This window comes from Strix aluco, chromosome 6 (genome assembly GCF_031877795.1).
Source record: "Strix aluco isolate bStrAlu1 chromosome 6, bStrAlu1.hap1, whole genome shotgun sequence".
In the NCBI taxonomy this organism is placed as follows: Eukaryota; Metazoa; Chordata; class Aves; order Strigiformes; family Strigidae; genus Strix; species Strix aluco.
The window spans coordinates 5,047,107-5,071,381 of NC_133936.1; the positions used below are offsets into that span (position 1 = coordinate 5,047,107).

At 38.4% G+C, this 24,275-nt stretch overlaps 1 protein-coding gene across 18 annotated transcripts in view; it reads left to right on the forward strand.

Annotated features, from left to right (window-relative positions):
• GTDC1 (glycosyltransferase like domain containing 1) overlaps positions 1-24,275 on the forward strand; it is a 213,391-nt gene that overhangs the window by 83,497 nt on the left and 105,619 nt on the right. For 16 of the 18 annotated variants that reach the window (XR_012623743.1, XR_012623742.1, XM_074828543.1 and 13 more), the window contains 2 exons: positions 10,591-10,758; positions 13,664-13,837. Coding sequence is in view for 16 of the 18 variants with exons in the window: in XM_074828533.1 (XP_074684634.1) it covers positions 10,591-10,758; positions 13,664-13,837 (342 nt within the window). In the remaining 2 variants the exon portion in view is untranslated. Of the gene's footprint in view, positions 1-7,898; positions 7,943-10,590; positions 10,759-13,663; positions 13,838-24,275 lie in introns of those variants that run through there. The other 2 variants (XM_074828544.1, XM_074828537.1) reach the window with 2 other exon arrangements.

Consider the following 24,275-nt stretch of genomic DNA (forward strand, 5'->3'; position numbering starts at 1 on the left):
CAAACGTGCATATACATGTCCTATCTGTGACTGAAAATATGATATCTGAAAATACTGAATCGCTGTGTACAGTCTCACGAAGATAACATTTTATTTCGGGACATCTGTCAGGTACTGTGGTGTGCAGGGTCCATAAGATATATAAGCAGTAACGTGATCATGTAGGAGTTGATTAAATCACTAGACCATGACACTTGCTTATCTTCAACTCTGGCTTGGGCTCCTGAGTTCTCACTGTGGCCCTGGTTCTCTTTGTGGCCCTCGATAAGCAAGCTCTAGCCTCAGTTTCTTAATCTTTAAGATTAGAAAGCATGTAATATATTCTTCTGACTTTGTTACATATGACTTCAACCCCAGAGGTGTGTATTTCTCTTGTGTGTTACTGGGGAATAGTGGGCATTCAGCACTGAGTGCTTTATTTAATGATAAAAGGAATTCAGAAGTTTTAGGATAGAATAGTTGCATATGAGATGTGTTGGGAAAACATAATTTGTAAAATATCTAGAAGCCTAAAAGCATTATTATTTTATTATTGGATTTTTCCATGTGGGGGAAATTTCAAAATTTTGTGGTGTTGGTGTTTGGTTGCCTTACTCAGGGAACACATCCCTGTTGTAAAAGTTGACCAAACATGATTGTAAATGACTCATGTACTTGCTAGCCCTGCAAAACTCTCAGCCAGGAGCTGGAGAAGAAAAATGGGCAAAAAGCTTCAGCTTCAGAACTGTCAGATTCTCTCACAAGTTTAGGGTATTCTCTTTTTCTTTGAATTTTCTCCTATACGTCTCTGCTCTTGCGTTGGTCCCGTATGTCCCATGTCACGAGCTCCAAACTGCCTTGCCCAAGGTGCAAAACTGAGACCCTTTTATTCCTTTTCTTTCACTGGTGACATTATAAATAAAAACCTGTTATGGTAACATTTGAAATAAAATGATAGGACTTCAATACAGATTACACTTAAAATCATGTTATGTAAATGGAAATAAAACAGCTTACGGTATATGCCAGGCGTGATGCAAGTTTTATATAATAAATATATGACTGAAGGGTTACATTCAATCCAAATGCTCCCCTTTGTGATCTTTAGCCATGTTTGGAGAGAAACATCTCTTAAAGCACTTAAAGCTTAATTCAGAACAGACAAAACAATTATTTTTTGAAAGTCTGATGAAATATGTTTGGCAGCTTTTGAATTTAGGACAGTGTTTGTATCACTTCTTTGAAATCTCACTTCAGTTGGTCATTCAGCCATTTTGGTGTAATCTTTCAAATCTAGTAGCAAGTATGGGCTTTGCCGAGTTAAAAAATGTTCTTATCAGAAAGCATAGAGGGCAAAAATAGTGTGTAAAGACTGACATTTTTGTTATTGATACACTTTTGAATATTGGTCTACCTGCTGTTCCTGTGTTTTTGGTGAAGTGCTGGTTGATAAATCTCTCTGTGTGGGTAGGGGTTTGGTCCTCCAAATACAGGTCTGGAGACTCTTAAGCATTAAATAGTCTTATTTTAATTTCTTAGGGAACGGAAGTATCACTTTATCTTCTGTAGGTATAAATGATGTACGCTTATGCACCAGAGTGTGGCTGTTTCTTACAGGAAGAGAAGGAAGAAGATTGACACTGCACAGTGCGGTTTTATAGCTGGACTATTGCATGAACATAGAGCAGAAACATTTAAATTGTAGTTCCAATTGCCAGTTCACTGATCACATTGAACAGTTTTATTAAGGCAGGGAAGTTGCTACTATGCTGCAGCAACAGATATTATAGAAGTGTGAAGGGCAGTGGGGAGAAATAAATATTTTCACTTTCCTTATATTTGTAATATTTGATTAAGATGCTTTTTTTTATATATGTGTATGAAGGAGTATGCACTTTGTGGATATATATTAAAATCACTAAGTTATTCCTAATGTTCTGTAGTGCTGCCTGCTCCTGACAAACATCTGATACGGATCATATGCCTCTAAAAAGAGAAGTTCCTCGAGCAAAATATCCTCATGAAAACAGGTTGGAGATACTCACATTCTCTCGCTCACTCTCACTCGCATGTTACATTTTGGCACGTTGTAGAAGCAGGTAGCATATCTACTACCTGCTGTTGAAAGTGTTGAAGATACTGAATTATTTATTCCATCTTCTGCACTATCCAAACTCGTTTTGGGTAGTTTGACACATCTCGGTCTTCCATATGGATACTTCATGGTGACAGAGTTGCCAGCTGCTCAGGTTTTATGACAGTCTGAGTTTTTTCGAGGACTGTATTAGTTTTCTGGGAAGAATCCCGCTTTTCTTGAGGTCCCCATTCTTAGGCAGTATTTATGCTGTGAGTTGATACTCTGGAGTGGGAGTTTTTTGGGAAAATTAGCTAAGAGCCTCCATAAAAATATTTTTTAAAGGACTTGATGTTTATATCTAGATTGTGTGAGATGAAATCAAAGCCGTAGGATATTAGAAAAATTTGAAAACCATTTGCTAAGAAAACTAAGTTCCTTTTAGGGATAGTCTTCAAATTTGTAAAAGAAGTGTTTAGATATCAAGGTACATAAAGCAACATACAAAACAGTCTGAAATACTTTGGAGAACAGGATTTTCAGGGCACTTGAAACGTAAAACTATTGGGTGTGCTAAGACCCTGCTCAGCTCTGTGATTGCGAGAACTGACTGGGTCTTCTGTTGTTTTAAAATATATAATGTGTAAACCTGAAAATTGGGAGAAGATTTGAGTTCACCCCGACTTTTTAAAATAAAGGAAAATCAGCCATTGTTTTACTTTGCCATTCATTCATTCAAGCATCTATTCATATAAACCTTTTTCAGGGAAACTCGCTGTTTTGGTGGGTCTGTGCCACATGGAGTTTGATTCCCCTTCGATAGGATAACTCAATCTTGCTTGCAGTGAGGTCTATATGATGCTGACTGGCTGTGTCATCCTGGATTCAAACTGACATGAGATGATGTGAAGTAATGGTCCTCAAAATTTGTTGTTCAGATCTGCTACTGCATAATAGTCGTGTTATGTGTAGTCCTAGGGCTTCTCCGTGTTGCTACAACCTCTTGGGCATACTGCATTTTTCGTGCCAGTCATTTGACATGTTCGGGTTTTCTCCAGAGTTGGACAGATAAGATACCCAATGAAATGAATTTGCAGACTTTGAAACAATAAATAATGCTATTTAAATGTTACTTAATTGAGTAAAACTTCAGTTTTACAAGTCTTTTTTTTAAAAAAAGAAGTCTTTTCACTATATCCTGTATATTTACCCTTGGTGAATTTGTTGCCTTCGGACACCGTGTTCTTTCTTTTTCTTGCTTCTTTCTTTTTTCTTGCTCCATCACAGGATATATTTGAGCAGAGTTAGTCCGTACATCTTATATAAACCTCCCAGCAGTGGCTACTTTTCACTAGTGGGTTATTCTGATTTGCTTATGTTCTGCTCTAGTAAGATGCCTTCTCTTCGTTATTTGATGCTGACGAAATTTGAGCGAGGAGATGATGTGTATTCATGGCTTACTCCTTCCCCCTATCACCGCAGCTATAGCTGCTTGGTCTCGACCTCTCCCTTCGTGGAAACAGAGAGGATGATGTAGCCCATGGTGAACAATCTGGCCACTGAAGTAAAAATGTGCATCTGTCGGTAATTAATTGAAGCCAAAATTAATTACAAATCAGGGAAAAAATAGTACCCCACACTTAATAAAATTGAAGAAGCTTCAGTGTCGTTGCCTAAAAACCAAAGAAATCCAAACAAAATACACCTCCCTCAAAAGTCTAAAAGTCTTATCTGTGAGAGAGTCTCTTTCAAGCTTACTTCTTGACGTTAAATAGAAAAGTAGTTTCGATTAACTGTTTTCACATCCTTTTTGGTATCTTTTTGAGTTAAAGGTCATCGAAAATAGTGGTGAGTGTTTAAGTCCAGTTCTTAACTGATTGGGTCAGCTGGGGATCTGGGCCCAAAATTGGATTCTGAGATTTGATTGTAAATATTCTGATTAGCTGGTTGAAATAAAGATTCAGAGGGATAGGAAGGAATTGAGAGAGATGTAACATGCGAGTGAGAGTGAGCGAGAGAATGTGAGTATCTCCAACCTGTTTTCATGAGGATATTTTGCTCGAGGAACTTCTCTTTTTAGAGGCATATGATCCGTATCAGATGTTTGTCAGGAGCAGGCAGCACTACAGAACATTAGGAATAACTTAGTGATTTTAATAAATATCCACAGAGAGAGGAAGGAATTGAGAGAGAAATAATGTTTTATGTAACCTCTTGGATATTTTAAATGTGAGAGTTTTGCTGTTATTCAGCTTCGGCCCCATTCTAGTTTTGCTGGATAAACATCAGTGTGGTCAGCATGTTGAGAAAGGCGGTTCTCAAAAATTCTACCCTCGGTCCTAACAGAGGTCTTGAAAATCTGGATGGCCTGAGGAGACACAGGAAGGGGTGGGACATGCAATGGTGGGGCTGGAGATGCAGCCCCCTTCTATTCCACCTGTGTCAAATAGCGGATGTGCATGCAGAGAGTTTTAGAGGGTTTTTTGGGGTATGGTATATATGAAGAAGGAGAAAATACGTTTGATTTCTGGACAGTAAATTCTTTTGGGAAATGTGACTAAGGTCTGTCACAGTAGGAACAAAAATTTCAACTATAATCCAAAATAACATACTATAGAATGAGGGAGGATGTATTTTTAAATAAAAATATCAAAAAAAGGATTGGCAGTATGAGTTCAAAACAAGCTATTAATTTCTACTGTATTTTAACATACAAGGCAGACCCCAAATCCAAAACTATTGAACTGGTAACAGCCATGAATATTTATCACTGTGTACTATATGTACATATAGTAATTACAGCAAGAGGAAAAAATATTTTTCTTTACAATTAATATTTGTAAACGTTTATGAAAGTACATAGAAATAAATAAGACAAACACTTGGCTTAATTAAGATGAAAGGCATGACAACCCTTGTGATTTGTTCTGAAAAATAAAGAACGTTAAAATAGTAAGACTTAATTATTTCTGTAAACATTTCAAATTATGCTCTATCTAGAAAACCTTAACTTATGAGATATATAATATCTGTAAGCATTTTTGACATTTGTACATTCCATGTCAAAAAATTATTGTTAATTTATTATTTATTGGACTGTATACTGGCATATATTATCACTCATTAGTATTTATTGTTCAGAAATTCAGAGTCATCTATTGTTTAATGGGAAATGGAAAAACATTTTATATCTGACTGCAATTTGTGTATTCTTGCTCTAGTGGTAAAAATGCAGCTTCTGCAAGTTGATCATAGAAAAATGTGTGTAATAACAAACAAAAATAACCAGTCTGTTTAAAATTCCAGGCATTAATAATGCTATTTGATATACAGTTTACATTTGAAAAATAACTTAAAGCGAAATCCATGGACTTGTCTGAATCGCTGGGTTAAAATCAAGGAAACTGTATGATGGAGGAACCAAAGCCCTCAGGTTTGATCTTGAGGAGCTTGAAGACGCCATCGTCTTTGAAGCCTTTGTTTCTCAAGGTGGATGTGTTTATGGTCATACCTCTTGTCTTTTCCTTGACCTTAAAGGAGGCAAAATAGCAGAGCAGTGTTCAGTGCTTCGTATCCCAACCACGTTTGCCTTCACCAGGAGGATGAGCTGCCCCAAATCTCACTGCAAATGGTTCCCCTAACGGCTCCTATTATTTGATATAAAATTTTGGTTGGTTTCTGATCAGCTGGAGAAAATGTAGCTGTCATCAGTGGCACGACAACATTCTGTGTTTTGCAGTTATTGATGACAATCTGTTGGGTTGTAGTGCCCATGTGGGCTCCAGTGGCACCCTGACTTCACTCTGCTGAGTGCACAAGGACCATGCCCAGAACAAAACCATATATGGGGTGAAAACCTAAGGGTTTAAGACTCTGCTGTATGACGTTAGGCCTGCCAATTGAAATTTCAGGAAAAAGAAATGTTTGGGGCTTGGCAGGAACACAGAGATCAATGTGAGTAGTATGGTAGAATTTGATGCCTCCAGGTGCTCAAGGTTTTAGTTCTAGGTTGGTGCAAAACCACTTCTTCCAGCATTACCCTCCCCTCCTGAAGGCTGGGTGGATGTCAATTCAGTCAGTGGCATCTAACGAACAGTCTTTTGTCTAGTACCTGTATCCCCCCAAAAGATTTATATTTGTAGCGATACCCAAATCTAACTCTGTTTTATCATAATACTACACTTGACAAACGAAGAGTTCTTGTACCTCTTTTCTGGACTGCCAGATCTACAATCATAGACTCATTTTACCGTGAATGTAGTTGTTTTGCAGCAGAGACTTATGGCCTTGGATTTCTTTTGCAGGAGCGTCCCTGTTGAGGCTGCAGGATCGTATCCTACAGTAATCCTCCTTTTCCAGGGAGAGCTGGGTCACCTGTGCTGCGATGCAAATGGTGACCGTGTCTGTCAGTCCTTTGTGCTGGCAGAGCTTCTGCCAGACAGAGGGAATATTCCAGTACAAAGCAGGTGCTGTTTTAAACTCGCTTGGTGCTGTAAGCCTGGTGAATTGGAGAGTTCAGCTTCCATATCCATAGATACATTAATATGCCCTGTGTGGTCTCCCAAGGGGAAGGCAAAATGTGTTTTTAGTTAAGTTGCATGGGAATTTAATTGAAAGATTTAGGGCAATGCTATAAAAGAGTAAGTCATGGTTACCTGACACAAAGAAGATTTATAAAGCAAAATAAAATTACTTTAGCACCTTTACTTATATAATTTGCTTGATATAAATGGAAACCTGTATTAGTCATTTTGTCTGCTGGTAATTAAAAAAAAGTAAAAGCTTCTATATTTTACTGATTTTTCAGTCCTTTGGTGTAAAATAATGGGGAAGACAATAGCAAAGGTCGGAGCGTTCTCCGGACATGTCGCAGCTCTGAACCTGCAAGCATGCTCAGTTTCCTTTCCCTGAATATTTGTGCGAATTAAGCACACGCTTAACTTAATTCACCCAAGTAGTTCCTCAGAAGTCAGAAGGACTATTAAGCGATTCAGATTAAGCACAAGCTTAGTGTAAAACCGCAGTTTGCGTGGATGGTGGCCCTGAAATTTGGCCAGCCTCCAAGGCAGTGAGGCTGCTACATGTGTGATGGTCCTGCTCAGTGGAAGAAGGTCATTTGTAACACAGTAAAATACTTGGGGATATTTTGGAGAGGAGAGCTAGGGCAGTTGCCTTAGAAATGTGACCCTCAGTGCAGTTTTTGTGAGGATTCACACAATATATTTATTGAAAAGTACTGTATATATTATATGTCGTAGCGTTGATAGGTCTAGATAAGAATACTATAATAGCAGTTGAGATGTTAGGGGGTTTTGTGAGATGGTAAGTTAATGATGTAGCTGTTAATTTGAATTTAGCAGACGTTTTAAATATAGGTTTCTCTTACAGAGACAAAAGTTGCAATTTAAAGCTCTTTGGTGGTCTAAAAACAGCTTAATTCTCTAGTAGCATGGTAATAAGTACTAATCCAGCTTATACAGTGATTGTAGTATGTCATGTTTGTGAAAGATTGCCTAACTCTGCTTTCTCTGGGTTTTATGTTAATTTTTTTAAATTAAACATAAAACCTTATAACATCTTTATGCTGAGATAAACTGTTCAATTTAACTTGTGCTCAAGCAGCAGCTGTCAGGAATTATCATGTTTCGAGCGTTCTTGCCATCACCTTGTGTCTCTACCTCCCGGATACACTCCATGGGATGATAAAGCTCACCTTGTTAGGATTTATTACTTAAATAATAACCCGAGGTAAAATGAAAGTTGATGTCACACAGAATGACAACTGACATATATTTATGTCCTACGTTACATTATAATGAACTTTCCTTTCTTCCCGTTGTAATAGGTGTTAAGTGGAAACACACTCCAGCGTATCCTCCAGTGCCCTGCGTGAGTCCATTAGCCACGTACACGGCTGCTCTGTGGGCATGTTCGCGGGACTCGTGCTGTCAGGTGTTATTTAAGCTTATCATACCAGAGAAATTGGTTATTGCTGGTAGTTAGCAGCTCTTATGCCAGTAAAGAAACAAGTATAAGAGCATCTCATCTTTGTTGGGTTAAATTCTGGAAATGCTGTGAAGTCATGCGAGTGAATCAGGAAGGGTGTTTTCTAATCATATTACCACTGGTTTTATTTTCATGTTTTTCCTGCTGTAAGAAACATAAGCAGTGTCATTTCAGGCTCCAAATCTGAATTTGCTAGTAATCACAGCAGTTTTCTCTTGACACAGGTTTATTGATGAGCTGGGCAGTGATAAGCAATCTGCTTGTTAGTTGAGTCTTTTCAGTTCCCATTTACAGTGGAGAAAATTTGGGTCTATCTCGCAAGCTTTCCAAGTTTTTGGCCTTTCTTGCCTTACTAGAAGCCAGCCTCCAGCACTCTCTAATGATGCTATTGAATTCTTCCAGTTTGTCTAAGCCACTACTTGCAAACACTGTTTTCCTTTCCTGTGGATGTAACCATCTTTTTTTCATACTCTTATCCTAGTTATTCCTTTGTCCATCTGAGCGACTTCAGATATTTCAGAGCTACACGGTTTTGTCCAAGCTTAAATCTTGGATCTCGCCTCTTGGCGTGCTCCCCATTGCCCTTTCCTCTGCAGTCATCATGTTAACCTTGGCACCCCCACTGTCTTCTCTTTCACTCTTCCTTTGTGCCTTGCTCTGAGCTGCTTCCCATGTTTCCAATCCCAATGTGCCATCGCTTTTTTTCCTCTTCCTTCAAACACAGCCAAGTTCATAGATACTATCCTGCATCAATTCAGTTTTCTTCCTAACTCATTGCAGAAAGAAGTTTTCTGACAAATCAGTAAGGGAAAGGGTAAACTGTAATGCAATCCAGAAATAGCCAGAATTTTGCCAAACAATCATTTCACCTCATTTTTGTAATATTTGGGGCGTACATTTTCTCCTGATCGTATTTTTCTTTGTCACTCGAGTGCTAAACTCGCAGCAGTCTCTGAGCAGGGCTATTGCATCGCCCGTAGGAAGCTTTCCTGCCTCTGCCTTGCGTCTGGCACCCACGTCGTTATGAGGTCCAGAGGTTATTACTCTTCATGACAAATAAGTGATGGCTTACGTAAAACTATTTTTTGCTCTTGGTATGGCTCATAATAAACCCAAGCTCGTATCTTAATTGGCATTCTGTTTGACAGTCCCTTTAGAACGATCAAATATTTGATGAACAAGGCAATAACATTCATCTCTTACTTTCGTAAGCCTTTCAGATTAGCATTGACTCAGGTTGATGAAGATGGATACAGGATCTGTTCTCTAGGAAGTCTTTGTTCTGTAGATACAGATTATCTAAGAACGGTGTATGTTAGCGTAGGTGATAATGATATATATGGATGTTTGGGAAAGTTCACGGGTTTTAAGGTTGACAGCCAGAATCAGAAGTTTATAACATTAGTGATGTCGGTTTGGCAGTAATCTTGTACACAAAATCCATGTAAAAATAGGAAGAATAGGAATAAAAATAGGAAAGATTTTAAAAGAATTAAACATTGTATAAATCAGTTCTGAATCAGAACCGCTAAAATGGTAGGTAGCAAAAAAAACCCATGCTATGTTGAAAAATAGTTTATTAAAGCTTAATGTTTTACGTTCAATAAATACCTGATAGATTTTTTTTTTCTTAATCCCTTATGATGAGAAATGTATAACACAAATGTCTACAGCTCTGCAGTTCTCTGTAGGTTCAGGATTCAGGCTGCTTGAAAGCGGCATTAGCCAGGGGACAGGAGGTGCTTACATACTTTTGGTGAAATAAAGGGAAATCTGCCACTGGTTACAGTAGGGTCACAATTTTGTATTACACATTTAAATAGATTAATTTTCTGATAGCCTGATAAGTTATACAGGGCTAAGATTGCAGCTTATTAGTGCTGTTTGTGCCTGGTTGCTGTAATTGAAGGATGCGTGCAGTGTTGTAGGCTGTGGAATAGCAGGAGTGCTGTGGCAATACTGGGGTGCAAGGGTAGAAACAACATTTCATTATAGAGGATACCTAATAAAAATGTGAAAATAAAACAGGAAAAGGGTGAAAAAAATAAAAGAAAAACAGACCATACTAGATAAGTGCACTGCATAAATCAAAAGGGTTTATGTCATAACATGAACATGTGCCATTCCTGCTCATATATTGAATTTCAGTAGTCGGTTGCATAAAGAAGTAAAGTGTAATGAAACTGGCAAGCAAAGTATTCCCTAGTCAGCCTTATCTTTGTTCCATTTGTCCTTCAGATACAGCTTTTCTTGCCTTTTTCAATAAAATCCATCCAGCTTTTTTTATTTTGCATCTCTCTGTAACCGAGCTGGGAAGACCAATGAGATTCGGTGCTTTTCTAGTTGGGTTCTTAGCAGCTGCTTTTTAAGAGATCAAAACTTCGAATGCTGCTACATGGTATTAAGGCTTAGCTATTGATGTGTCCCTATAGGGGTTATGTTTTTCTTGGGGGGGGCGGGGGGAGAAGGGGAAGGGGTGACCCCTGCAAGCACGCTCACAGACAGTAAACACTGCTCTCCTTGTTTTCCAGGATCCTCTTTGCAAGCTCGGTGCTGAACCTGGCTGAACTCGCTGCCCTCCGCCCTGACCTTGGCAAATTGAAAAAGGTCCTCTACTTCCATGAGAACCAATTGGCATATCCTGTCCAGAAATGCCAGGAAAGGGATTTTCAGTATGGATACAACCAGATTCTTTCGTGGTAGGTGTTTTTCGCACCACTCCAAGTAATTTAAGGTGTTCTTCTGCCTACACCCTTGCAGCATCTTAAGCCTGAGTCCTCCGTATAAATGAGGACCCTGTAGCAAACAGAGGTACCGGCACAAGTCCTGAAGAGAGGTTGATAAAAGCGCCGTGGCAGAAACAATCTGCTCTGTAAACTCACCTCAATTTCTTATATAAAGTCCACCTCAGCTATATTGGGCTACTGTGGTGTACCCATTAGTGGTGGGGATTCTGACCGGTGTCTTGGCTGTAAGCGAGATGCTTTGTTTCACGGATGCTTCGCAAAGCTGCAGCTAATCAGCTCTTGCTTGGCCATAGCTTTTACTGCATCCAACTGAAATTATATAGCGGGTTTTAGGGAAATAAACAGAAATTAAAATGTACTGCAACACTTTTCTTGTGAAGAGAGGGCAGTAAACATACCAGATAAATCCTTATATTTCTTTCATCTACTATTCAGAAATTGTGCAGTGCTAAAATACCCAGATGTTTTAAAGGCTGTGGTCCTTTATTGTTGCTAAAAACAAATGTATTTCTCGAATCTGAGTTAATGAAAGAAGTTAATAACAGCAACACTCAGAAGCATTGTGGTTAGGCACTGTACAGACCTAAGTGAAACAGCAAAACTCAGTTGTTTTGAACTGAAATAAATTCATTTCCATGATCTTTCTCACTTATCTGTTAGTTGGAGAATTATTAGGAACAAGGATCAAGCACTTCAAGGTACAAGTTAAGCTTTTGCATCTTTATAGTATAAGCCAGTTGATATTGAAATTTCTCAGATAATGATCTGTATATACTCTGGCCATTCTGTAGCTGCTTCTGCCACGGCATTTGCAACATGGTTCACTTACTGAGCAGTAAAGATGGGAAAAGTATAGTGAAAGATCTGCTGAAATCAGGACCAGCCATTTTCAGATGTTATAACAAAAAGATGTGTCCTGAGGCAAGGGATATTTTCTGTACATATATTTTGCTTTATTATTGCAGTTATTTTTCATTCATCTATTGTAAGCTGACAAACATTTATCCTCAAAATATGCATTTTTAAGATAGTAAAAGTATCTTATTTTATTAGGAAAAAAAACCAAAAGACTTCTATAGATGCTCCATTCTCTCTCCTTCAGCCTCCAGTAGCTTCTCCATGTAATTACATAATATTCATCTTTCATTTCTGTTGCTGCAGAAACCCCATTTTTAACAGCAGATAGAAGCCATCTCCTCTGTGCTCTTTGTAACTACTTTGTAACTACATGGCAAAGAAATGCCATGTTCCAAAGCTGTTAGAAATGGGAAAATGTATCTTTCCAGTTTTGCTTAGAGGTTTTGGAGACAATTAAAATGAGAGCAGTTTGAACCAAAGTTGGGGCTTTGGGTCATTAAGAAAGAGAATTTTTCTTTTCTCCCTGATGTTTCTAGAGAGTTAATGTAATAAAATCACACTTTTCAATGATGGCTGAGATTCCTTTTAGCTGCTCAGGCAGTGACAGTGAAGGGATCTTTCTAATTTGCCAGTGATATGCAGAGCCTGCGGGAAAAAGTTGGGCAGATAAGACTTCATGCACAAGAGAAACAGAGATGATGGTGTTGAAGCCTTTCCTACATGTCAGAGAGCAGCAAAGAAACGTGCCAGGCTCCTGCGTTGTCTCAGGTCATCTGTAAATCAGTGCAGAATAGATGCCTGGATCCTTTGTACAAAACCGAGGAGACCAGTGGGTTAAAAACAATAGGTGGGGTAGAGGGTGGGATTGCTGAAAGCATTTCAGTTCCCACAGCCTTCTTGAAAAGGATTATTTCTCTCTCTAGTGTTCTTTTTTTTGCTTTTCCTGCTGACTCCTGCTGCTTTGGTGAGCGGTGTCAGTTGTGTTTCTTGACCAGACAGCAGTGAGATGCAGTGAGGATGAATGACAGCCTCTCACCTCAAATATACTTTTCACCAGCCTGGTGACTTATGAACACGTGTCCTCTATGTATCTTATGACCCATAGGTCTGTATTACAGTATATAACATATTGAGAAAACCAACTGGCCATAAAGTATTTCTTACCTCCGTTAGCGTTGTGTGTTTGCCAGTGTAGCTAAGATTGTGTCAGCACTTCCAGGATAAACTTCCAGATATTTCAGGTTTTTTGATAGCTTCTCGTTTTCTCCAGGCTGAGTTTTAAGTGGAGAAATAATACCTACATTATCATTTAACTATGTCTTAAAATTATTGGTATGGTTGGTTTTAAAACACAGCAGTAAAGAACACAACATTGCATTAATATGCCAAATTTTTTCAAACTTCTTTTTTGGCACTGTGCGCTATGTATTATTATATATCTATTTGGTGAATATATGATTAAAATCAGGATTATGTATGCATAGGTTAAAACAACATTCTATTTGTCTAGTATCCTGATACCTGACACATATGGTCAGTTGAAGGTAGGTTATCCAAAGGTAAGTTGTCCTTTGGTGCAAAGGATTAGTTCTAAGGAATTTTCATTTTCTTCTAAGTTTACTTCTACAAAAGTCATATTACAGTGGGCCTTATGTGTTTATAATTCTTTTAAGAGATAATGACAGTAATACTATTCTTACCATTTTATGACTAAAAAGTAACCCACAGATAGAATATGGTGTGCTCCTTTAGATTAATAACAGTAATTTATTACTTAAAGTTTAAAAATATTTCAGAGTGAATAAACAGAAATCAAGACATTTCTGATTAAGGTACAAGTACTATTCCTAATTCACGTGAAAAGGCTGATTTTAATTAGCGTTCCACTTGCACCTTTTGTTTGTTTATGCGAATACATATCCTATTTCCACTGCATGTAGAATTACTCTGTTCCTTTTGCAGCAGCAGTACGTTCATTAATCTTAACCACTTTTTACAGTTTGGTTGCTGATGTTGTGGTGTTCAACTCTGCTTTTAATATGGAATCGTTTCTTACATCCATTGGAAAATTTATGAAGCTGATTCCTGACCACAGACCTAAGGATTTGGAAAAAATAATCAGACCAAAGTGCCAAGTTCTTTATTTTCCAGTCAGGTTTCCTGATGTGAGCAGGTCAGTACATTTTCCACGTCATAAATTGCCTCCAGCCTGTCAAAACTCTCTATTTATGGTGACATTCTAACTAATCAACTAAAGCATCGTTAATGAAAGAGTTTGATAATATGCAAATCCCCTAATTGATAAATGTATTTCAATAATCAGAGGCTATTCAGGCAGCGTCTGATCTGGCGAGCTTGTCCTTAGTGTGTGTCGTACAAACTTGCATTGTTCAGGATGAGTGATTTCCCACTTGTTTTAGTTATTTCCCACTTGTTTTTGTCTTTAAGGAGTTGCCCGCTTCTCAGCTCTGTATATATTTGTACAGGGGAGGTCAAGGAGGAGAAAGAAATGCTAGAGAACAGTAAAAGTGATAAGCCTGTAGTCAAGAAGCTATATTTCCCTCGGTGTGTTGCAGTGGGATTTTATTCCCTTCTCCCTCCCCTACCTCATCTTTTATTGCTTTCCAGGTAGGCGAAAAGCATCCCAGTAGCAGGGAGCAGACTTGCAGATGTTGGCATTAGCTGTAGCAGTAGTTGCTCTTCAGTCTTCCTCGGTTACTCTGAAGGACGTTTTTTATTACCCTCGTTTCAGAGCCCGTCTTGAAATTAGCGGTGGGTTATGTGGCTCAAAGGGAACATTCGCTAGATCCTTTTCACTTTTGATTAAACCTGGCACAATTGTTTTTCCTGTTATAAGGGACTCTTCTCCCACCGAACAGGAACTTTGCTTCAATGGGACCGGCACTAAATAGAGTATGATTCTGCAGTTTGATTATACTCTTAAAACCAACACGATTCTGGGTACATTTTTTTGCTGAAATAAGGATGGAAAGCACTGTAATGACTCTGCGAGAGTATGGCTTTTGATCTGATAGTAAGTTCTGGCCACACTTGAGATCTTTGTCCCTGGCCAGCTTGTACTAACAGTTATTTCAAAGGCTAAATATCTGTTTGGGGTAGTTTAGCATAGAGAGATTTTTAGTATAGGAGCTAAGGTTGTGCACTCTGTTGACATTCACCCTGCAGGGTTTGCATTTCAGTATCTTGGATGACTTTATATTCTAAAGTGCTGATGCAAATTGTTTAGAAGTCAACGTCCAAAGTTAAGTGTTTAAACCTATGTTTTTGGCAAGTGGGTTAAAATCCTCCAGTGTTCCTTAGGAACTTGGCTGCCTGGATGGTGGTGGAGGTCAGTACCTATATATCTCTGAGCACCTACTATTGCTTCAATAGAGATCATGTGTTTCAAGAGCAAGGGAACGCTATGGATGCTCAGCATATTTGATATTGAGCCATTTTAAAAGGGTCTCGTGGTTTTGGCATACCTTAGGAAATCATGTGGCCCAGGCCTAGTTTTGGAGATGAAGTTGTGATAACCCTGTCTCATATATTAAATCAGCTCTTTTGGACTTGTCAGCCCTGGCAAATGGGGTCAAACGAGACCTGACAAATTAGTCTGAAGTCATACATACAGTGATCATTTGTCCAAAGCAGAAGGTGATTAGGTGGGCAAAATCATTAGACTGCTACCCAAACTGGTAAAGGAGGAAGATCTCGCATCTTACTGTGTGCTCTTCTTAATGTCTTGCTCTTGTGTTAAATCTCATCTCACAGAGCAGGACAGCTTTCATGTTTTTATTGTGCTTGTTGCACTTGAAATTGTATCAAAAAGATATTTTCATCAGTAATGGACAAAATGAAGATGTTCATAGACAACTGTGTGACTGTAAAACTTTCTCAGCAGGGTAATTAAAAACACAGATTGATATCAGCTCTGTTGTTTCTAATATGTATTTACTTCAACATTTAACTCTGGATGCAAGATCTGGGTTTCTTTAGACAAAGCCCAATATCATCACAGGAAAAAAAAGCAGAAGAAAGGACTGCTTCTGCTTAACTCTGAAGTTCGTTGGGTTTTGACCTTCAGCTGCAGCCAATATTTACTATTTCTTTACAAGATTATGTTTTAAATAACGTTGAATGCACCTGTGGCAATTGAATGCTGTTTTTTAATTTAGACTGTATTAGTATAGCAACTGAATGGAGATTGAGGAGAAAAAGGTTGAGAAAAATTGTGGCCAAGCTAAAATTTATAAAGCAAGCTCTTAGCCCAGAGTGTTTTTCAAGTTATTTTCAAATGGTAATTTGCTTTATCCAAACCAAACTCATACAGTGTAAGTAAGTGATTATTTGCATGACTGACAATCATTTCAGTGCCTGCAGTCTTTTTAAAATGCATAATTTTGCTGAGATGTTGGGAAAATATTTAAAAATTCTGAAGGCAAAATAACCAGGGTGACTTTTTTTTTCCTTTGACCTCTTTTATTTTGAGTGTGAATGTCTCAGGGTGTGTTTGTGTCTTAAACGTAATCTTGATTTGGATTTAGGAGAGGGCTGATCTAAGAACTCATCCTCATGCATGTGATGGTGATCTTTTTAAGATTATTTTAGATTAATACTGCAATTCTAGGGCAAAATAAAATATATCTGACCCTTGATCAAAACCAGTGCAATAAAGGAGCCTATCCCATGAGTTAATCCTGTAACGTATCCACCTTTTAATACAATTACTGTCGGTGATGGGTGCACAAGCTAGCACAAGCAGCATAGTAAATGATCACTTAAGAGTGAAGGTATAATGATGAAGGATACCCTAGGAAATACTTGTGGATACTACTAGAGGTACCATTATACATATGTGTAATGTGTATTTAAGTACTTCAGATGCTTATCTGATCACTGCTTTTCTACATTTGAGGGGAAGCTATCAATGCTTTTTTTATAAAGATTCTTCTTTTTAATAAATACTTGTCATAAGGGCATGTATTGGTGTTCCCAGAGCAAACCACCAGACTGTGGTCCGTATCTGACAATGAGAACAGATGAAAGGATTTGAGGATTTAGCAGAATAAGAAATTTACTGGCCTAATCCTCCTGTTTTCTGGTTCTGACGATGACTAGCTTCCATATTGTATCCTGCGATGCCACAGCTACTCTGTATATACTTATCCTCTCTCACTGCTGACTTGGAATTCTCCTCTTCATAAATTCTGATGAAGTATATTATGTAGAAATACATATCGGAGTACATTTAAGCTTGGAGACAAATAAAACTCCAGGTTAAGGCTGTCACTTCACAGTGCGTAGGTATTGTAAGGGATGTAGCCCAGTAGCTGATCTTATGTGCCATATGTGCTGCCTATCAGACTGAGGTTTTATAACACAGTGAATTAAATGCATCATAGTTCCCACTTACATTGTCACTGGCTTAATTTCGGTATATTTTCTATTGTAATGTAAATAAAATAATAAATTTTTATTTCTATTTTTTCTATACAATCAATAGAGTCTGTTTTGATATAATCTGTTTCCACTTTTGCACTGGAAAACTAAGGTCTAGGAAGAAAATGCCATTTCTGCTGCTGTTGTCTTTGGTACTCGCATCTCCGTATGCCAGCAGACCCTGCTGGAACTCCTCTGCAAGGTCTTTGTTGATATTTTGTATGAATTCTCTCAGCCCATCTGCATCCATACTGTCTGTGGCAGTCGGCAAAGCGGGGTCAGACTAGGTACTCCTTGGAATTCATTTCAATGAGAATTGTAATATAGATTTTGGTTATTATTCCTATTCCTCAGATTGTAGTATATCCTTATTATTATCACAATGTGGTGGAAAAGGAAGATGTTTTTATAAGCAAGAATGAAATAAAGTTCCTAAGAGCTCAAAATGCACATTGGACTAAGGTGGAATAATATAAAAGAAACATGAGAGGATGAGGATTACAGCAGAAAATAAAAATAGCTTCTTTTTAAGTGGAACTTGTTAGCGAGTATCTTGTACTGTCTGTGTTACACATTCTGAAGTAGAATTAAAGATTTTAGACTGTTGTTTCTTCATTTGCTTTTACAACTTAGTACAGTTAACAGGACATTTTCAACCATTTGATTTTATGTTTTTTTAGTTATAGTGTAAGAGAGGCAGAATTTGCCAATTTAGAGAGTACTTTAGGGCCAGTCAAGGGAGTTCCTGACTAAAGCAGAAGTTTTTAAAAGATGCTGACAGTATCTCTTGTACAGAAATGTGACTGTCACGTGTGGGGGAGCCTGTTTCGGGGAAATAAAACATAAAAAAAATCGCATCGCTTGCACCAGGCTTGCAGGGCTGAACTTCAGACCTCTGTTTAGATAACTAAGAGGCTCCCCCTTCCTCTGTAATCCTAACACTATACAATAGCTTTCCTGTGCTGGAAAAATACAGATGTCAACAAGCAAGGAGAGACTTGAATCCACAAGAGCCCAAAGCTATAGATGGGCACTAGGGACGTGTCTACGTTGAACAGAGCGATGCTCAGCAGCAGTACCCAAGTGAGCTCTAGTGAACTGTCTTGCATATGAGAAGCAGTATACCTTAGAAGAGCAGTTTTTGGCTAATTAGCCTTCCAGTGAAATAGCATTTATTAGGTTAGGTGGAGTACTATGCTAATGACAGTGATTCTGGTACTGAGGCTAGCTACTGCCTTTGGTGGTGGCTCAGGCGTCTCCATGGTGCGCTGTGCTCTCTCTGGTAGGCATAGCCTCCCTGCCACCACGGTTTATGGGTAGTTAGCATAATTAGAAAATGCCAATAGACTGCTCCTACCTTGGGGCTTGCTGCTGAAGAACTGGGTGATGGAAATTACTCCCCTGCATGTCTTTCCTCCTCACCTGCCGCAAGCAGGTTTTGAGGGTTGGTGTTGGCACGCTAAGAGTTATGCAATGAGCATGAGGGATGCTCTGAAGATCTGGGACACAGATTGAGAGGAAAGTGAAGTACTGGCTTAAAAGGGGCATAAAATGGGGTCTTTCAGTTCTGGAGCCTTGGGCGGTGGGTCGGTTACCTTCTGCATCTCCGGTATAAGTGCTAACTGCAGGTAGCTGCACCTACAGCAAGGGGTTGGGAGGTTGAATGAAAGGTGTCTCAAGCACCCTTGTTCAGTGGTGCTTTCTTACACGATACTTCCTTCCACATGTGCAGCCACTGGGGAGGTTGGGGATGATGCAAGAGTTTCCATTCTCTCTGTGGATCATGGAAGAGTAGCTGTTGCCCCAGCCTGGTCTTTCAGGCAGAACGCTCCTGTTTTCCCCCCAAAATGTCCCCTGAACTCTTCAGCAGCAGCAGACCGAGAATGCCCTCCTAGAGGAGAGCCCGGCTGAACAGGCTGCTGGGAGGTATTCATTTTGCAAAACTTTCTGAAAACTAATTTCTTTTTATCTATTCAGGGACAAAAGTAGTTTTACTGACTCTCTTTTATCTGTCGTATAGGTATTCCACTAAACGCTATCATAATAACCATTTAGTCTCGCAATAGCTCACAAGGATACTTAAGCAGAATTCTCTGTACAACCTAGTTTTTTATTATGTTGGGTACTGCTCATGTTGCATACAACACATTCCCATAAAACTTGCATTTTGTATTTACAGAGAAATTTCTCTGGAGAGTTAAGGTCTTGTAAAACATTCTTGTTCTACAGCATGAACGAATTATTATACTCTGGGGCATTAAAAGTGAAGTGTACTGAAGAAAAGAATTTTTTCATTAAAATGCAGTTTATATTGATAAAACAGATTACTAGCATTTGATGAAATGTGAAACTTGGATCTACCCATATCGCTAAATCGCCAGTAGGTTTATTTTGGCAAGAAGAATAGTATGTAATGTATATCAGGACCAATCATTATACAGTACCTGTTAGTTTTGTATTAGATTAAATTGTCTTTTGCTAAAGTACTTGGAAAAAAACCTACTATATCTGTATCTTGAAGTAGCAGAATGTGGTAACCAAGAATATTAGAAAATAAAAGCTGTCGTGTTATCAGTTTTGGCACAGTCATTTATCAATCAGTATTTTAAACATTGACAAGTGGTAATTTAATAGGGAATGACCCTGTTGGCAGGAAGTTCTAATGACAGATGATGCAAACTCATTTATCACTATGGGGCTGTGCTGGCTTCTTACCTTTCTCAGTATCACAGCTCATATTTTCCAAGTCTGGGATGTGAGAAGCCACAAAGGGCAAAACCTGTGGCACTGAGCCTATAACCACTCCCATCTAATCTGATTAACCCCTTAGCTGCAAATTTCTCTGCACTGTAGCTGGTAAGCTCTAAAAGTTCTCAGACTGATTTAAATACCATTTGATTTTTAAGTAGGATTTGCCGTAATACTTGTAAGCACTTCCCATAGTCAGTTTTTTAGAAATGTTCAAGTTGTGTCACTTTGAATACAAAGTTGAGACACGCTGGTACTTGGCTTTCAAAAACAAACCACATTCTAATAATTAATAGCACATTTCATTAGCAGGCATTAAAAATATTACATGCAGTGCCCTATACAATGGGCAGCTATTATTATTATTATCATTACTACTCGAGAAGGAAATTGATGCATTCAGAGGTTTAATTGATTCGTGCATATTCATGTGGGAAGTCAGTGGTAGAGTCACGACTGGACTGGATTATTATGCACTTCCATGCATAATAATTTCTCGGCAACTTGTAAAGAGAATAGACTACCTTGCTGTAATAACTGTGGGCATTTGAAGTTGAGGGATGTCATGGGAGAGGAGACGAAAATGACACCTTCATCAGCAACTGGTATGGATGGAGCTTTTAATTCTTCTGGGATTAGTCTCTCTGTAATACAATAATTCAACTGTACTTACTCGGAATAAAACCAATAATATTTTTTTACTTTAATTTTCCACAATAACAAAAGTTTTCATTGATTTGATACGATTTTATGTTAGCTTTTTTAAAGCATAATAAATGCAAACCCTGCTTTGGGCTTTCTCCATCTTCCTGCCTCAGTTCTCCCTCTGTTCTTTCTTGTTTCCTTTCACAGCAGAGTCTTTCTCCTCAAGGCTGGCATCTGGTTAAATATCATCCCCATACAGGATGATTCACACATGAAATGCTTTCAGAGTTTGCATCAAATTGTTGTAATAAGAATCAGTGAAGTTTAAATTTTAATTGGTTAAAATTGTCATGGCAGACTTAAAGTAAAGCTGGGTTTTGGTTGGTTTTTTTTTCTATTCAAAGTGCAAAAGGCTATTGATTAATGGTAGGATCCTACAAAGTGCTAAATACCCTCATTTTCACTGCAGTCATTGGGAGCGGAGGGCGCTCGGCGTGGGTACAACATTAACATGGATGGAAAGAGGTGGCACACAAAGCTAAATGCTGGCTATCGAGCGGTGTGGCTGTGTCCAATTCAGTTCCAATCCATGTGAAGGTACAGACTTAAATCCTTCGCATGTGTGAAAGATGTTTTTTATAGACAAGGCTGTCCCTGCTGAGTTTTCCTTTTCAAAATACTGCCCCTCAACGTTTGAACAATTCCATATTTTTTATTATGACATTCATGAATATTACATAGAAGTGGAGGTGGATTTTTTTGTTTTTCTTTAAAGTGATTTCATGCTTACAGAATTGTAACAGAGAGGGAAGCAGTCGTGTTGGGCATATTATTTCTTAGTTGCTAGATGAGGCAATGACAGAAACTTATTGCTTAAATATTCCGGGCATTCGTTGTTGTAATATAACGGAAAAGAAAGTAGGTGATGTGCTAAAAATGCAGAAGAGATAAGGAATAGGAAGAGATGTCAGAGTTTTTAGAGATTTTTCACTGAGAGTACAAAATGTTTTCAGAAATTGTTTTTAGGAGAATGAGGGAATATCTGTTACTGGTCGTGGGGGAATGGCAGTACCTTTAGAAAAAAGCCATGCTTCATCCTGAATGCAGTATTAGTTTGAGGGGGGGGAAAAAAACCCGAAACAGCCAAAATCCAAAAAAGCAGAAAAAGAGTGGTGGAATAGATAGCCTTGCAAATCATTATTAACTGTGAAACTAAAACTTTTAAGTGGGTTGGATCTGCTTTGAGCACTGTTGTGTGCTAGATTGCAGACAACCAATTCAAGTTAAAGTCAGAGGTACCGTTAGATGGAAATGTCAGTGGAGAAGATACTAAGATGTTCTATAGGAATTTCAGAGAATAAAGAAAAAGAGAACAAAATTACACGATGGAATACATGAAATCGCAGTTTTAAGTTTGAAGAGGAAACATAACTCTCCAGTCCTGTGGAGATGACCTTTATGTAATGTACAAGAACAACTTAATACAGATGTTTTATTTATACATAACCAAATGGGATGAAGTTAAATGATTTTTAATTTTGCCAAATCACAGATAATTTCTTTGTTGTGCAAGGAGTGTTTTAATCTGTTTAGGTTTTTTCTTTTTTTGCTGTTGCATTTGCAAATATTTAATATTTTATATTTTGGACATTCCCCCTGCTCAGTTGTGACTCCCAGATGAAATAATCCTCCTCTTCTTCCCTTTAAATAATTCAAATAGCATACATTTAAAAATATGAAAATCCCAATGTAAACGTACCAGAAGTGCTTTTAAGGTAGGAGGCTGTTCAACTTTACTATTGAAAAGATGCGTGTCTAAATAGTAATGAGGGTTCATCAGAGTTTTGGGCTTATGAGAACCAAGTAGTTGGGATGCTAGTTGAAGAGCTATGGGAGATCCAGGTCCAGGAACGCTTTCTCAGCTTCTTTTCCTCAAGCATGTACGGGAAAAGATCTTTGGATTGGATTGCCTTTTTTAGCAATGCTAAAAAGCATTTTGTGTGTTGAGAAATCTGTATTTGCAGCAGAGGGGTTTTGGATATTGTATAACAAGATATTATTATGTTCAGTCTATTTTTCACACAGTGCTATAGGCACTAACAATAGCCAGGAAGAATGAATTAGATACTAAGTTGAATCAGCCAACCTGTGATTAATTTTAGAGTAGATTCCTCATAAAACTGTGGCAGTTTCCTGTAAGATGGCTCCTAAGTAGCACTCAGGTGAGGCCTGCAGAAAATTAAAGACTGTCTTTGGCCTACCGTATGTATTTCCTGCCCTCCTTACAACCAAGGGACTCATCAGCAGACCACATTGTCTCTATTTCTGTTAATGTCCAATTAGCTGTGAGACTAACGATATGTAATGTCTCACCGTCATGCCAGAGCCCTCATCTTTCCACTTGTCCTCCCTTGTCAGCTCTTTTCAGTTTACTACTGACTAGAAACCACAGGTGTCTTAGTGCTGGTTCTGCACCAGTTGAAGAGACTCTGATTTAATTTCTCCAGGGTGGCTTTGATTTTAGGCATGTTCCCCTCTCTATGCCAGAATACTCATCATGGATGCTCTGCGACAGGGTTACGTGTCTTCGTTTCTATGACTTTGCATCTCAAAAAAAACCTCCCAAAGCTACTCACAGCCATGTTCTCTTTTAAAGCCTCTAAGCATTTTTCATCTCCAGCTGATGGTTCTCTTAGATGTTAAATAGAGAAGCAAGCAGGTCTTCCTTCCCTTGGTCACTTTTGTGCTAAATAGTGGACCAGTCTATATGGCCATGGAGGTAAATACAAAATGTAAAGAACACGCAGACATGTAGTCATCTTGGAGATGCACCAAACAGCAGTATAGCTGCACCAGACCAAATGAAAAAAAGCTTATGTGATCCTTGTATGCAATAGAAAAGATATTTTCTAAATATACAGACTGGTGTGTCTATGAAAAGCACAGAAAAATTGAATGTTGTTCTGGTCACCCATGCTCAAGAATGATTAATTTAAACTGTGAAACAGGTATAGAGAATGGCTGCTAGGATGATTAGGAGAATCTGTATTATAAGAGCAGATTAAAAGAGTATGGTTCACTTGTCCTAGCAAAATAAAGGTTGAGAAGGGGATATATGTTAATCTTTATAAATACAGTCAGAGGATAAATGCCATGAAAGAGGAGGAATTATTTAAGTTTCAGGATAATCCTTACAACATCCACTAGGTATAAATTGGTCATTACTAAATGACTCAGATGGGAAATGAAAAAAAAAGGGTGTGTGTAGGGAGGTTGTTTGTTTAGGTTTTCAGTTGTTTTTTATTTTTTTTTCCTGAGAAGCATTTAGTTTTGAAATGGCTGTTGAAACACTATTGAAATGTAAGAGGAATTTGATAAATTCATAGAATAGTTGATTAAACAATACAGGAGTAGTGCCAGGCAGTTTCCATAGATGTTTGCTGTGATGATATCCCCAAACTGAAGGTGAAAAGAGATGGGCCCTGCAATGGTCACATCTTGACTTCAATCCTGAGACCTGAACTGGTCCGCAAAAGAGATCACATATTTCTGTTGACTGTAAAAGACACAATGAAAGACCAGTCTGTTCTGTGTACTGTTGTGCTGGTTTTGGCTGGGATAGAGTTAATTTTCTTCGTAGTAGCTAATGTGGGGCTGTGTTTTAGATTTCTGCTGGAAACAGTGTTGAAAGTCACTGTTAGGTGAGATGAAGCCTGGCTTTCCTGGAGATGGCTGAGCACCTGCCTGCCATGGGAAGTGGTGAATGAATTCCTTGT